The following is a 16,094-nucleotide window of genomic DNA, read 5'->3' as shown; positions in this document are numbered from 1 at the left end:
ATTCTCACTCTTTTGAAACAAAACAATGCCCAGCCTAGAATATTATTCCCTGCAAAACTAAGCTTCGTATATGAAGGAGAAATAAAAACATTCTCAGACAAGCAAAGGCTCAGAGAATTGACCAAGACAAGACCAGCCCTACAAGAAGTACTTAAAACAGTGTTACCCATGGAACATCATAATAATAACCCACGAATATAAAAACAACCAAAACCCAAAGATATTAAAGGCCAGATATTACAATGGCTCAAGACAGAAATCATAGCAACAACATCCAACCCAACAGAATGAACAGTAATCTACCCTACCTATCAGTTCTCTCAATAAACGTGAATGGCCTAAACTCTCCACTCAAGAGACATAGGCTGGCTGAATGGATAAGAAAATACAGGCCAAGTATATGCTGTCTTCAGGAAACACATCTAACCTGCAAGGATGCATATAGACTAAAAATAAAAGGGTGGAGATCAATATTCCAAGCAAATAGAAGCCAAAAGAAGGATGGTATGGCAGTTCTAATTTCAGACGATTTAGTTTTTAAACCAATAAAAGTAGTAAAAGACAAAGAGGGTCATTATATAATGGTGAAGGGCACAGTTCAACAAGAAGAGATAACAATTTTAAATATATATGCACCCAACTTAGGTGCACCCAGATTCATAAAGCAAACCTTACTGGAGCTAAGCAAATGGATTAATAGCAACTCCATAATCACCGGAGATTTCAACACTCCACTGACGGCACGAGACAGATCCTCCAAACAGAAAATTAATAAAGAAATAATGGACTTAAACAAAACTGTAGAACAATTGGGTCTGACTGACATTTACAGAACATTCTACTCCAAATCCACTGAATATATATTCTTCTCATCAGCTCACGGGACATTCTCTAAGATTGACCATATCCTAGGACACAAAGTAAATCTCAAGAAATTTAAAAAAATAGAAATCATACCATGTACCTTCTCAGATCACAGTGGAATAAAAGTAGAAATCAACCCTAACAGAAACTCACATTTCTACACAAAAACGTGGAAATTAAACAACCTCCTACTAAATGATTACTTCATAAATGAAGAAATCAAGACGGAAATAAAAAACGTCTATGAAGAAAACGACAATGGAGAGACAAGTTATCAACTCCTCTGGGACACAGCTAAAGCAGTTCTGAGAGGAAAGTTTATCTCCATAAATGCCTATAACCAAAAGACAAGAAGATCACAAATAGACAATCTAATCAAACGACTCAAAGAGCTGGAAAAAGAAGAACAGACCAACCCCAAACCCAGCAGAAGAAGTGAAATCAACAAGATCAAATCAGAACTAAACGAAATTGAAAACAGGGAAGCTATTCAGGAGATTAATAAAACAAAAAGTTGGTTCTTTGAAAAAATAAACAAAATTAACACACCATTGGCTAAGCTAACAAAGAGCAGAAAAGAGAAATCTCTAATAAGCTCCATCAGGAATAAAAAAAGGAGATATCACAACTGATCCCAAAGAGATACAAGATACAATTTATGAATACTACAAAAATCTTTATGCACACAAACTGGAAAATGTGGAGGAAATGGACAAATTTCTAGAAACACACAGCCTCCCTAGGCTCAACCAGGAAGAAATAGATTCCCTAAACAGACCAATCTCAACAGCTGAAATAGAAACAGCAATTCAAAATCTCCCTAAAAAGAAAAGTCCCGGTCCAGATGGCTTCACACCCGAATTTTACCACACTTACAAAGAAGAACTAGTACCTATCTTGCAGAAACTATTCCACAACATCAAGAAGAACGGAAACCTCCCCGACACCTTTTCTGATACCAAAACCAGGAAAGGATGCAACAAAAAAAGAACACTACAGACCAATATCCCTAATGAATATAGATGCAAAAATTTTCAACAAAATCTTAGCTAACCGAATCCAGACACTTATCAAAAAAATAATCCACCACGACCAAGTGGGCTTCATCCCAGGGATGCAGGGATGGTTCAACATACGTAAATCTATAAATGCAATTCACCACATAAACAGAAGCAAAAACAAAGACCACATGATTCTTTCAATAGATGCAGAAAAAGCTTTTGACAAAATTCAACACCCTTTCATGATACGAACACTTAAGAAAATAGGCATAGGCCGGGCGCGGTGGCTCACGCCTGTAATCCTAGCTCTCTGGGAGGCCGAGGCGGGCGGATTGCTTGAGGTCAGGAGTTCGAAACCAGCCTGAGCAAGAGCGAGACCCCGTCTCTACTATAATTAGAAAGAAATTAATTGGCCAACTAATATATACAAAAAATTAGCCGGGCATGGTGGCACATGCCTGTAGTCCCAGCTACTTGGGAGGCTGAGGCAGGAGGATCCCTTGAGCCCAGTAGTTTGAAGTTGCTGTGAGCTAAGCTGACGCCATGGCACTCACTCTAGCCTGGGCAACAAAGTGAGACTCTGTCTCAAAAAAAAAAAAAAAAAGAAAAGAAAATAGGCATAGAAGGGACATACCTAAAAATGATACAAGCCATATATGACAGACCCATAGCCAACATCATACTGAATGGGGAAAAATTGAAATCATTCCCACTTAGAACTGGAACCAGACAAGGCTGCCCACTATCTCCACTTCTGTTCAACATAGTGCTGGAAGTCTTGGCTACAGCAATCAGACAGGAAAATGGAATCAAAGGTATCCAAATAGGGGCAGAAGAGATCAAACTTTCACTGTTTGCTGATGATATGATATTGTATCTAGAAAACCCCAAAGATTCAACCAAGAAACTCCTGGAACTGATCAATGAATTTAGTAAAGTCTCAGGATACAAAATCAATACACAGAAATCAGAGGCATTCATATACGCCAACAACAATCTAATTGAGAACCAAATCAAAGACTCAATTCCTTTCACAATAGCAAGAAAGAAATTAAAGTACCTAGGAATATACTTAACCAAGGAGGTAAAAGACCTCTACAGGGAGAACTATGAAACACTAAGGAAGGAAATAGCAGAGGATGTAAACAGATGGAAATCCATACCATGCTCGTGGATCGGTAGACTCAATATCATCAAAATGTCTATACTACCCAAACTGATCTACAGATTCAATGCAATACCTATTAAAATCCCATCAGCATTCTTCACAGATATAGAAAAAATAATTTTACGCTTCGTATGGAACCAAAGAAGTCCCCAAATATCAAGAGCAATTCTAGGCAACAAAAACAAAATGGGAGGCATTAATATGCCAGATATCAAACTATACTACAAAGCTGTAGTAATTAAATCAATCTGGTATTGGCACAAAAATAGGAATATTGACCAGTGGAACAGATGTGAGAATCCTGATATAAAACCATCCTCATATAGCCATCTAATCTTTGACAAAGCAGACAAAAATATACGCTGGGGAAAACAATCCCTTTTCAATAAATGGTGCTGGGAAAACTGGATAGCCACCTGCAGAAGGCTAAAACAGGATCCACACCTTTCACCTCTCACAAAAACCAACTCACGCTGGATAACAGACTTAAACTTAAGGTATGAAACTATTAGAATTCTAGAGGAAAATGTTGGGAACACTCTCCTAGACATCAGCCTAGGCAAAGAGTGTATGAAGAAGTCCCCAAAGGCAATCACAGCAGCAACAAAAATAAATAAATGAGACATGATCAAACTACAAAGCTTCTGCACAGCCAAAGAAATAGTCATGAAAGTAAACAGACAACCTACAGAATAGGAGAAAATTTTTGCATCCTATGCATCCGATAAGGGACTGATAACTAGAATATACTTAGAACTCACAAAAATCAGGAAGAAAAAAATCAAATAACCCCATTAAAAAGTGGGCAAAGGACTTGAACAGAAACTTTTCTAAAGAAGACAAAAGAATGGCCAACAAACATATGAAAAACTGCTCAACATCTCTAATCATCAGGAAATGCAAATCAAAACCACAATGAGATATCACTTAACCCCAGTGAGAATGGCCTTTATAAAAAAATCTCCAAACAATAAATGCTGGCATGGTTGCGGAGAGAGAGGAACACTCCTACACTGCTGGTGGGACTGCAAACTAGTTCAACCTCTGTGGAAAGCAATATGGAGATATCTTAAAGCGATACAAGTGATTCTACCATTTGACCCAGCAATCCCATTGCTGGGCATCTACCCAAAAGATCCAATGACACTCTACACAAAAGACACCTGCACTCGAATGTTTATAGCAGCACAATTCATAATTGCAAGGCTGTGGAAACAGCCCAAGTGCCCATCAATCCAAGAATGGATTAATAAAATGTGGTATGTGTATACCATGGAGTACTATTCAGCTCTAAGAAACAATGGTGACATAGCACATCTTATATTTTCCTGGTTAGAGCTGGAACCCATACTATTAAGTGAAGTTTCCCAAGAATGGAAAAACAAGCACCACAAATACTCACCAGCAAATTGGTATTAACTGAACAGCACCTAAGTGGTCACATAGGTACTACAGTAATAGGATATTGGGCAGGTGGGAGGGGGGAGGGGGCGGGTATATACATATATAACAAGTAAGATATGCACCATCTGGGGGATGCTCATGATGGAGACTCAGACTTGTGGGAGGAGGGGGGAAATGGGCATTTATTGAAACCTTAAAATCTGTACCCCCATAATATGCTGAAATAAAAAAAAAAGGAACTGAGAGATGAGAAAGGAACTGAGAAAGAGATAAAGAAGGAAGTATTCGGTCTGCAGGCATAATCTAGCAGACACACAGGAGGCCCATGATTCACTGGACTGGAAAATGGAATTGTTTCTCATTTCTGCTCTGACTGCCTACAAAATTCTCAAAGTAAAAAAATGGCCTCAGGGAAAAGATCACATCAAGGATATATATGTAACTCTTAGCTACAATCTCAGAAAAATCTAAGTTAGTGCCCAGTAAACTTCCTCAGCTAGACAAAAGGGCTTCTAAGAATCTTAAAGGCATTGTCACACAGCACACTGACAATCACCTAAAATACACTTGTCTCAAAAAAAATCTGCTCGGTAGACTAGGATCTGATACACTGGAAACACACAATGTTTTTAAGAAAGTTGTACCACCTTTGACTAAAAGAGATTGAGATGGCTCAAAATGAAAAGGGGCTCTGGCAGCTTCCTACGTGTAGGGAAAAGTCGAGAAAGTTAGTGCCAAATGTGGGCCTTTTTTTTTTTTTAAAGAAACTATATCTCAGAGGGTCAAACCAAGAGAGCGGAACCTGCACTAAGCAAAACAATGGCCTAGTGCAGGGGACTTTTTTGATAAAGGACTAGATTAGTAAATGTAGTAGGTTTTGTGGGACACATAAGTCTTGGTCACACATTGTTCCTTGTTGTTGTTTGCTTTGTTTTTTAAACCCTTTCAGAATGTAAAAAACATTCTTAGCTCAAAGGCAATACACAAACAGGCCATAGGGCACACTTGGCCCATAAGCTATGTGCAGTTTGCCAACCCTGAACTTAGGCACGACACCCAGAGAGAAAGCCTGCGCCTTGCTGAGGGGCATCTCCCACTCCCGGTGCAGGGGTCTGGTAGCAGTGCCGGCTGGATCCCAGAACTTCTGAGGAGTCATGGCTGGGTGCCTCCCACTTTTTCTCCTTTTAGATGAGTGTGTTTACCGTGGCTATCCTGTCACTGTCTCACACTGTATGTTGGCTGCATGAGGGCAGCACACGCCACTTAAAGCCTTTTTAGTCCACAGGTATGTGGATCAGGAGAAGCCACACCCAAACAGCCTCATCTGTGTTAACACTGATAATGAGATACTGGACTTCAAGCCTTTTGCTGTAATGGGATGAAACTTTTATGGGTGCAAATGGTGAGTATTTTGCACATGAGAGGAATATAAATATTTGTGGCCAGAATGAGGCATTATAGTACATTAAAATAGTCACAGATTCTTTGAGGTTCCTCCTATCAAGAGATGGAGTCTTTTCCCCCATTTCTGGAACTTGGGCGGGTCTTTTGACTTGCTTTGTCCAACAGGATGCAATTGAAATGATGCGCACAAGTTCCAAGCCTAAGCCTCAAGAGGCCCGTCAGCACCTATGCTCGCCCTACTGAGACACTGCCGCTGTGGGAAGAGGCCCCACGGAGCTGCTGGAGGCTGAAAGATCACTCATGAGCTCCCAGACATCCCACCTGAGGCCCAAACGTCACAGTGAGCCCAGGCAAGATCTGCAGAAGGCTGCTCAACTGAGCTTAGCCCAGGCTGCCAACCAACAGAATGCTGACTATTGACTGTCATAAACCCGAGGTCTGGGTAGTTTGCTACCAGCTAACGCTAGCTAATACACAGGGCAATGTGATAAAGAGACAGTGAGATTTCTGGAAGGAAGATCCAGAAAGTTCATGCAAAAAGGGGAATAGTACCCTTTATGCCTTTTATATAATGCCCTTGTATTACTGTTCTGTGAAAAATAACCAACGGCCTGACCCACAGGAATCACTTGGCTGATGTGAGTTCCTTTCCTTTTCACTACAACGCGTTTTTTCTCCTCCTTTCAACAGTTTCTAAATTAAGGTTTCTATTTTGAGACTGAAGTGCTGCTGACATCCAACAAAACCAGTAATTATTATTAACAGTGTTTGGGTCTGTGGCTTGGACAGCATGGGCAGAATGCCCTTACCAGTGATTTATTGTAACAATTCCACCCCTAGGGATAGTCATTCTCCGCTGCCAAGTTCACACAGAGCCTCAGAACCAGCCTGTTCTAGAATAATTTCCTCTTGTACCTTGGCATTTCTAAAATAAGGCAGGACTTGACTAGTCCAAGGACAGATTCGAGCTGTGGACAAGGGGCCGTGAGCGAGCCTCAGAGCGGCCAATGGGTGACTTGTCTGGGTCACACAGCCAGGAGGGGGAGGGGAGGGGTCTGAACCCAGGCCACCTGGCCGCTGGGGTCTTCCCACATCTTGCTGCTTCCTGTAAGGCATGTGACACTCAGGAAGTTGCCAGACTGCACATGGGTGTACGAGCGAGAAAGAGAGAGTGCTCGTCTTAGAAGACGGAACCAAGTGAGAGACAGAGCCAGCTGTGCTACTGGGGTGAGCCGTGGGGCAGGCTGGTGCTCGTCCCCGCCCCAGACTGTGCCCCACACGGGCAGGAGCACCCAGCGTCCACTCAGAGCTGTTTGCTCTGAGAAATACTGGCACAGCCAGCCCGACGGCTCCAACAGACGTCCCCGCACACCGTCTGAAATGGCAAAGAACCGGAGTGGCCCGCAGTGGGTGGCGTGATAAGCTCCCAAGACCTCCACTTCGGCAATGAAAGATCTGTCCCCTAGAGTCCAGGACGGCTGCAGGCAGATGCCCCTCAGCTGTGAGCCCTGTTGGAACTGCCTTCCAGGGAGGGAGCGGCCCGGCTCACGTCTGCAGTTCAACTGTCCACAGGCCTTTCCCTTGCGGGTCGCCCCAGCCAGGGGAGGAAAACAGCTCTCTGCCCTCGTCCAGGGCAATGCGACAGATACCAAGATCCCAACGATGCCACCCCCGGAGCTGCGTAAACCTCACTGACAGCTCCAGAATCCCAGTATCCACCCGGACCCTCCTGTCCACATCCACTCTTAGGCTGTTAAACCTGTAAGAAGCCCATGGAGGGATGTGGAAAACTGCTTAGGACTCAACCTTGGGTGAGAAAAAGATGCAAGATCGACAATGGCCTTGGACTGCAACTCTGTGTGTGGCAGTGGTGTGATTCATAGCAACTGGGACGGAAAGATGATGTCTTCCTGATGTTAAACAGACACATGAAGATCCGAATTGATCCGTGGGCAAAGAACACAATCGGACATTCACGTAAGGAAAAATACATGCAAAATGTTAAACGTAATTAGCAATTAAAGAACTGCAATGAAAGCAACAATGGCAGATGCCCTTAACCACGGAATTAGCAAGGGTTTCACAGAAGCAGGACGCCCGAAGGAGGACGCGCACGGGGCTGGACATTGTGGCCAGGATCTGCGGGCGCACAAGTGGGGCCTCTTTCAGGAAGCCGATTTGGCAACAAGCGGCATGGTCCTGAAAAATGCTAAAACTTTTGACCTCCTAATTCCATTTCTGGATATCTAAGAAAGAAAAGCAGACATGCAAACAAACATTTATATACAAAGATGTTCATTATAACACGATTTATAATAAAACAAACAGAAAACCTAAATGCCCCTCAAAAAGAATACCATTGAGCAAATTAACAATTAAATTGTATATCATGAGCCATTAAAAAGTTACTGATGAAGAATCACGTCACTCATAGCACGTCAAGTGGAAAAGAAGGGATGCAAGCGACAGCTACCACGCAGACGCACCGAGAGAAGCGCCCCCGGAGACGGCGAGGGGCCGTAATCCTCTCCACAAAGGGGAAACGGGAAAAAAGGTTTTCCCTTCTATTTTCTGGCTTTTCAAATGTAGGGGATGATGATAGTTTTATAATGAGAAACACAGCAGATGTATTTTAAAAAGCGCGAACACGCCCTTGCTCTCCGAGGAGCGCCTCCGTCCAGGCTGCCTGCACAGGGAGCCCCGCACCCTTTCCGGACTCAGCACCGCGCCCTGCCTGGACTCAGCACCGCGCCCTGCCTGGACTGAGCACCGCGCCCTGCCTGGACTCAGCACCGCGCCCTGCCTGGACTCTGCACCGCGCCCTGCCTGGACTCAGCACCGCGCCCTGCCTGGACTCAGCACCGCGCCCTGCCTGGACTGAGCACCGCGCCCTGCCTGGACTCAGCACCGCGCCCTGCCTGGACTGAGCACCGCGCCCTGCCTGGACTCAGCACCGCGCCCTGCCTGGACTCTGCACCGCGCCCTGCCTGGACTCAGCACCGCGCCCTGCCTGGACTCTGCACCGCGCCCTGCCTGGACTCTGCACCGCGCCCTGCCTGGACTGAGCACCGCGCCCTGCCTGGACTCTGCACCTCGCCCTGCCTGGACTCTGCACCTCGCCCTGCCTGGACTCACACTGCGCCCTGCCTGGACTCAGCACCGCGCCCTGCCTGGACTCTGCACCGCGCCCTGCCTGGACTCTGCACCGCGCCCTGCCTGGACTGAGCACCGCGCCCTGCCTGGACTCTGCACCGCGCCCTGCCTGGACTCAGCACCGCGCCCTGCCTGGACTCAGCACCGCGCCCTGCCTGGACTCTGCACCGCGCCCTGCCTGGACTCAGCACCGCGCCCTGCCTGGACTCAGCACCGCGCCCTGCCTGGACTCTGCACCGCGCCCTGCCTGGACTCAGCACCGGGCCCTGCCTGGACTCAGCTCCGCGCCCTGCCTGGACTCTGCACCGCGCCCTGCCTGGACTCAGCACCGCGCCCTGCCTGGACTGAGCACCGCGCCCTGCTCGCTCTGCCCGCTCTGTCGCTCTTTGCTTCCTTTGTGTCCTCTGTTCAGCTGACCTCATGCAACAAAGTGACACCGCACAGTGTCCATGCTGCACAGGGACACCTGGAGTAAACCCAGACATAGGGGAGCCAAGGTGGGAGGTGGAGACATATAGACATGGCCCCCCACCTCAACAGAGCTTGGGGCTTAACAGAAGAGCCAGACAGACAACCAACATCCCACAATGCAAGCACAATGGAAGAAGTACCCCAAAGAGTCCCAGGCAACTGGCTTTGGATATTCAGGAATGCAGCAGTCCCGACTGGGGACTAGAAGTGCTGGCTGAGCTGGGTCTTGAAGGAGAGTGGCGTCTGGCGGGCAGAGGGGCATTCCTAGCTAGGGAACCGTGTGAGCCAGGCCCCGCAGTGTTGCAGGTTTCGGGGACAGCAGCCAGGACAGCAAGTCCCCAGGACAGGTTGCAGCAGAGGAGGAAGAGTGAGGCTAGCTCCGCGAGGGCCTCGCACGACAAGCTATGGAAACTGGGCCCACTTCTGTGGGCAAGGGACACCTCCAGGGGGCTTCAAGGAAAGGACAGACACTAGAAGGAGTGGCCCGTTTCTTCGCTGCTTATGTGGCAGTGCACAGCTCATAACCAATCAGAGTAGGTGCAGGTGAAAGGATTTTCGCTCCACATAATCTTTGGATCTACCCAGGAACCAGGGATCCAAAGCCTCCTCCTGGGCTGTGACTGACCTTTGTCCTGGGCCAGCACCTCCAGCTCCTCCCGAACGCCATCGTGCCAGCTCGTGATGTCCACATGCAGGGAGTAGTCGCAGCAGGATTTGGTGTCAGCTGCTTCGTGCCACTTCTCGAAGGAGGTCAGCAGGCTGGACCCAGGCTCAGGAACAACATGGTCAACTGGGGCAGAGAAATAAATGCGTGTCACGATGCTTAGGACCCAAGTGCTCCTCTGGAGCCACATGACGCCCACCGTCAGGTCACCATCACCGTCCTTTCCACCATCACTCCCACCGTCACTGTCACACTGCATCTCTAATCATAGCATCTGCAGTGACGTCACCACCACCATCTTCAGTCATCACCACCACCGTCACCACCACCGTCACCAGCACCGTCACCGCCACCAGCACCGTCACCAGCACCGTCACCAGCACTGCCACCAGCACCGCCACCGTCACCGTCACCAGAACCGCCACGTCACCGTCACCGCCACCAGAACCGCCACCTGCACCGTCACCAGCACTGCCACCGTCACCAGCACCGCCACCGTCACCGCCACCAGCACCGCCGTCACTGCCACCATCACCGCCACCATCACTGCCACCAGCACCGTCACCGCCACCGTCACCAGCACTGTCACCGCCACCGTCACCAGCACTGGCAGCAGGAGCAGCACAACTATTTGTGCAACGCTGTGAGTCGGACCGCACTGAGGCTTTACGGAAATTTCCTCATTCAACCCTCACAACCTCCCTGTGATGTGAATATTAACATCCCCACTTTCCAGATGAAGAAAACTGAGGCTCAGACAGGGTGAGGCACTTGTCCAAGGTCACACATCTGGTAAGCGGAAACTTTGCCCACTGCTCCACGCTGCCTCCCAAAGCACAGAATGTCACCACAGAATGTCACAATGAAAAGAACCTTAGAGATTGAACAAGTTCCCTTCAGTGTCCATTTTTCAAATAAAATCTTAAATGTGATGTGGGTCAGAAGGGGCCCTGTCCTTTCAGCCCCACTCAACCTGCACATCCTTGTGGCGGCTTCTCTGCACACCCGCACTGCACAGCCACTCCTCGCCCCGGACAGCGCCACGCGCTCCCGCCCCTCACTCCGCCGCCTGCCGCAGTGCCAGCCTTCGCTGGCGTGAGCCTCACGTCTCCAAGTCTAGCGCAGCGTGCCACCCTCACTCCCTCGGCCTCTCACGGCACAAGGAGTCACTCCCTCCTCCCTGAAGCGCACTCCTTGCTGCGTGGCCACACCACCAGCTGGCTTTCTCCGGCCGCCGCCTCTCGACGTCCCTGAGCACTCTGCACCCTCTACTTGTGCACGGAGTGACTGAACGCCTTCAGCCTCGGTCCTGGAACTTTTCTTTCCCTGCACCTGCTCCTCAAAATGGCCACTTCCTCTGAGCTACGGAACTCTGAACCAAGTCGTGCCCTTGCCCTCTCCGCCGGGCTGGCTGAAAGCTCCTCAAAGTCAAAATGCTCAGAACCTCATGCCGCAGTGCCCCACTGGCAAACCTGCCCCCCAGTATCACCTGACAGCTCCACAAGCCAGAAGCCCCGGGGAGCCCCCGGCATTTCCTTTCCCTCGCACACCTGCCATCCAACCCACCGCCAAGTGCTGCGGCCCCGGCCCCTGTGTCGCTGGAGCTGTCCACTCTGTCCACTCCATGGCCAAGCCACCCTCACCTCTCAGTTGAACTGTGCAGTCGCCTCCCCACTGCTGCAGCCACTCCCATCTGGGCCACTCTACCCTGGTCTCTCCAAAGCCCACACAGACCACATCCCACTCCCTGCTTAAACTCCTTCAGCGGCTGCCTGTCACCCGTATGAAAAGAGCAAAGTCCTTACCTTGGCCACCAAGGTTCAGCACGCCCCAGCTTTCAGTCTCCCCTCATGAGAGTCCACCCCTCAGTCTCTGCACCCCACCGGTGGGCTTTCCCGCAGCCTCTGGGGTGTGAGGTGCATTCTCCCACCACAGGACCTTTGCACATGCTGTTCCTTCCTCTTGGTGCCCTCCGCCCTCTTCACCCAGTTAATTCCAATTCATGCAGATCCCTGTATAAATACATGCTGCTTCTTCAGAGGAGGCTTCCCTGAGCCCCTGCCCTGCTGTTAAAAGCACTGCGCCCCTTTCTTTCATAGCACTAGTCACACTTTGTCATCCTGTCGGGCATTGACCAGGACTCCCTGCGAGATGGCAAGCCCTTGAGAATAAGCATCATTCCTGCTTTTGTCCGCCTGGCACAGTGGTGCCTGCTGCAACGTGTCTGTCAACCGGCACCTGCTGAGTGAAGAAACGGGGCGGTGGCCACGTCAGAGCCTGACTGTGGTCCTCATGGTTCTAGGTGTTGCTGAAGCGTGCACTGAAACGGCCCTGCACAGGAGGTGGGGAGGCTGCAGGGCGGGGGTCCCAGGGCCTTGGAGAAGGAGCAAGCGGAGATCCCAGGGACCCTGGCTCCTTGCTCAGGGTGCTGTCCCCTGCCCTGTGTGGGACTCATCTCTACTTCTAGAACTCTCAGGTGCCACGCACTACACTGAGGAATCTCACGGATGTGTCCAAACACACTGAGGGCCTCTTCTCCGAAAGCCCACATTGTGGACGCGGGCACCGGGGCTCACGGAGCAGCCGTGCGCAGGTTCACGCTGTGGCGGTGGGATCCACGTCCAAGTCTGACGGGGCCCAAGCCTGGGCTCTCCCCCTTTCCCAGCCAGCAGGTCCAAGGGCAGACTTGGCGAGAGGGTCAGAGGCCAAGCCACGCCTTCCTGGCTAAGGGGACTGGGGCAGCGCAGACCCTCCAGCTCTGCCCGTATGGGGCTGGCTCTTGCCCCCGAGGGCACTTCTCCAGGGACCCGCAGGAGGGACAAAGCTGGGCAGGGCTGGGGCCAGCTCACAAGCAGCCCACAATTGGAGAGCCTAATAGTTAAAAGAACATTTGCAATCAACTGTTGCCTATTTAATTAAAATCACTTATTAAAATGGAATCCAAGCCAAAGCAGCTATACACAAAACACAAAACCACCACCAGGCTGCATGGGGCAGCTGCCCAGCAGGCCACTGTGATAGAATGGTACAGTGTCCACGGCTTTTCCTTCCTGCCCCAACCTCCCCAGGGTCACCGGGGCAGAGCCTACTCCCGGTGACTTTGTGATCGGTGTGTGACTGTGGCCAGCAGCACTGGGTAGAAGTCACAGCATGAAAGCCAGGGAAGGGGGGAGGAGTGGCAAATTTCGGCCAGGCCCCTGCACTCTGCCACTCACCAGGAAAACAGAACAGCTGGGGAGTCACGGGTACCAGGAGACCTATGGCACCCCGAATCCAACCTACAGCTGGGCAGACCACTCCAGCCCCCAGCCCCACTCCTGTTGACCCCGGAGTGAGGAAAACAGGCATTGCTTGAGATCTGGGGGCTGTTTGGTACACAGCATTGCTGTGGTGTTACGGCAGCAACACTGACGAATACAACCACTTCTAAGCTGTGGCACCTTGGGCAAGTTACTTTACCTCTCTGAGCCTCTATTTCCCCATTTGTCATAATAATACCGACGTCACTGGTTCTAAAACTTTAGCCATCTTCACAGCACGTTGCAGCATTTTTTTTCCTTTGGCTTTATCTACCTATAATCCATACCTTCTTTACTTAATACTTTTCTTTAAATCAATTCCATTCTAAAACTCTAAATGCAACTTTAGTCTCATCCTGAGCCAAGTGCCTGGGGTGTGCCGAGCACTGTGGTGATGCCAGTGATGACAAAGAGAACTCACACCTAGGTCCCTAGGGCCAGGGACAGTGCCACTCACTGATCATTGTGGTCCCGCCCACCAGCGCCGCCTTGGTCCCTTGGAAGAAGTCATCGGCCGCGGTCATGCCCTGGCAGGGCTTCTGCAGGCACGTGTTGACATCAATGCCTCCAGGAATCACCATCCGCCCACTGGCCTCGATGATCTTCACTCCACCAGGAACAATCAAGTTCTCTCCCATCTGTCTGCAGGCAAACAGCAGAGACGGCTTTGGGTTCTTAAGAGGCAGGTGGGAGAGACTCTCACCTGTGCAAGTTCAGTTCCACTCAGTAAACATTTCTGACCAGGCTCCCACAGGCCCGGGGTAGAGAGGGAGAGCTCAGAGCGCTCTCCCGCAGGCCTGGGGGAGGGCTGGGGGACAAGCCACAGAGTCATGAGGAGGAAGCCATGTGGGCAGAATGCAGAGAGGGTCAGGGAGCGTGCAGCAGGCCGCTTCACCCAGCCTGGCCATCTGGGAAGGCTTGCAGGGGGAGGAGGTGGCAGAGCTCAATCCAACAGAGGTGAGACCAGCGTCCATCAAGTGGCCCAGTCTTGTCTGAGTAGCCTGTCACTCTAGAGTACTTTTACATACTTCTGGCAACGTGGAATCACAGCCTGGTCTAATTAGGGCCTGGGACTCGGTCACCATGCTGGGGGCCCCAAGTACTCTAATGAGGCCCATGCATCTCAGGTGTGGTCACGGCCTCCGCGCACCTCTAGTCCCCCGCCTTGACCCTGTGAGGTGGGAGGTATTCCCAGGGTGCAAAGGAGGAGGATGGCACTCAGAGACGTGTGGTGACTCGTCCAAGGTCACGCGGTGAGCCAGTGACGGGCGCGATCCAAGCCCAGGTCTCCCCAAGTGAGACACCGGGGCTCTGGCCGCCAGCACCGCCTCCCCTCCCTCACACGGGAGCCAGACTCTGGCCGCCCGGGCGAGATGGGACCCGCGAGGGGCAGGGGAGGGGAGAGGAGACGGGAAGCGGGACTCAGTGGACTAGACTGACGCCACCACACCACCTCCTGGCTCCCAGAAACCCGGTGACCAGCTTTTCATTCACAGTGCTGAATCGGCTGGAAGAATTTGTGACTCATAATTCAATGCGTCATAGCAGCCGAACAGCTTTCAGGAAAACTTGGCAAATGGCCACAAAATCCAAGGGTTCTTGGGGCTTAACTACAGTGAAGGAAAACAACGGTGCCCCCACATGCCAGCGGTCCTGGGGCCAGCACGTGGCCCCCGGCCCTGCGCTTGGGAAGCTGCAGTGTCAGCCACCGGTTCCTGCTGGGAGGCCCCGGCCTCTGCAGGGCCCAGGCGCCCTCGCTCTGCTTGGCAGGGCAGGAGAGGCTGCCAGCCCGGGCTTCGCATAACAGCAGAGCTGGCAAACACTGCTCGTTTCCTGAACGGCCCGGCTAGCCACAGTCCTAGGACTCTAGGTGCTCAGACATACAGCAGGCACTTCATAAAGCAGCTCAGCCGACGGCCTCTTGCTCCACGTGCAGACCCCCGGGGCCCAGAGCTGTGCACGCGGGCTGCAGTGGGGTGGCCCGCTGGAGCGGCAGGCAGCGCGTGGCTGTGGGCCGGCCGGTGGCCGGGAAACAGTTCTGAGCTGCGTTTCACCCTTCGAGGCTCAGAACCCCAGAAGCCCCCACCAACAGAGAGGCGCCGCGCCAGAGCTGTTTTCTCCACGTCTAAGCAGTGGTTGAGTCAGAAAACCTCGCTTCTGGACACGTCTCCACACACTCCCCACCCCGACCCGCCTTTATCCCTTTCTGGTTCCAGGCTGTCTGTCCGTGGCTGACACCAGTGTCCTCCCCATGTGACAGTCGATGCCCATCTGTTTACACCTTCCCTTGATCACTACTCCTGGGCACTGTCCCTGTCCCAGGCGCGGTGGGGCCCGGCGCGGGTGAGGCAGGTCAGCAGGAAGAAGGCTGCGGCAGACAGCAGCCCGCAGGCCGTAGGGACGGAGGGAGGCACTCCGCACGGAAGGCTTCCTGGAGGAGGAGCTGCATGAGCTGGGCCCAGAGGGACAAGCAAGAGTTGAGGGAAGGTGGAGGGCGGGGTGGGGTGCACTCCAGGCAGGGCCTCATGGGCACAGGGCCCCAGAGAGAGCCAGGCCTGCATCCTGGCCAGAAGAGCCAGCCCTGGAAGGGGAAGGTATGGAGCTGGAGGAAGGGAGGCCTGAGAACCCTGAGCTGGACTCGAAGTGGTCAAGGCCTTTGATATTGT

At 51.1% G+C, this 16,094-nt stretch overlaps 1 protein-coding gene across 2 annotated transcripts in view; it reads right to left on the bottom strand.

Annotated features, from left to right (window-relative positions):
• Positions 1–16,094, bottom strand: part of CRMP1 (collapsin response mediator protein 1) — an 87,379-nt gene that overhangs the window by 41,886 nt on the left and 29,399 nt on the right. For both annotated transcript variants that reach the window (XM_012739722.2, XM_012739725.2), the window contains exons 3-4: positions 13,886–14,070; positions 10,091–10,255 (exon numbers count right to left, since the gene is read on the bottom strand). In XM_012739722.2, coding sequence (XP_012595176.2) covers positions 10,091–10,255; positions 13,886–14,070 — 350 coding nt within the window. The remainder of the gene's footprint in view (positions 1–10,090; positions 10,256–13,885; positions 14,071–16,094) is intronic.

This window comes from Microcebus murinus, chromosome 16 (genome assembly GCF_040939455.1).
Source record: "Microcebus murinus isolate Inina chromosome 16, M.murinus_Inina_mat1.0, whole genome shotgun sequence".
Lineage (NCBI taxonomy): Eukaryota > Metazoa > Chordata > Mammalia > Primates > Cheirogaleidae > Microcebus > Microcebus murinus.
The sequence above is the reverse complement of the archived record's forward strand: the minus strand, read 5'-3'. Positions and strand labels throughout refer to the sequence as shown.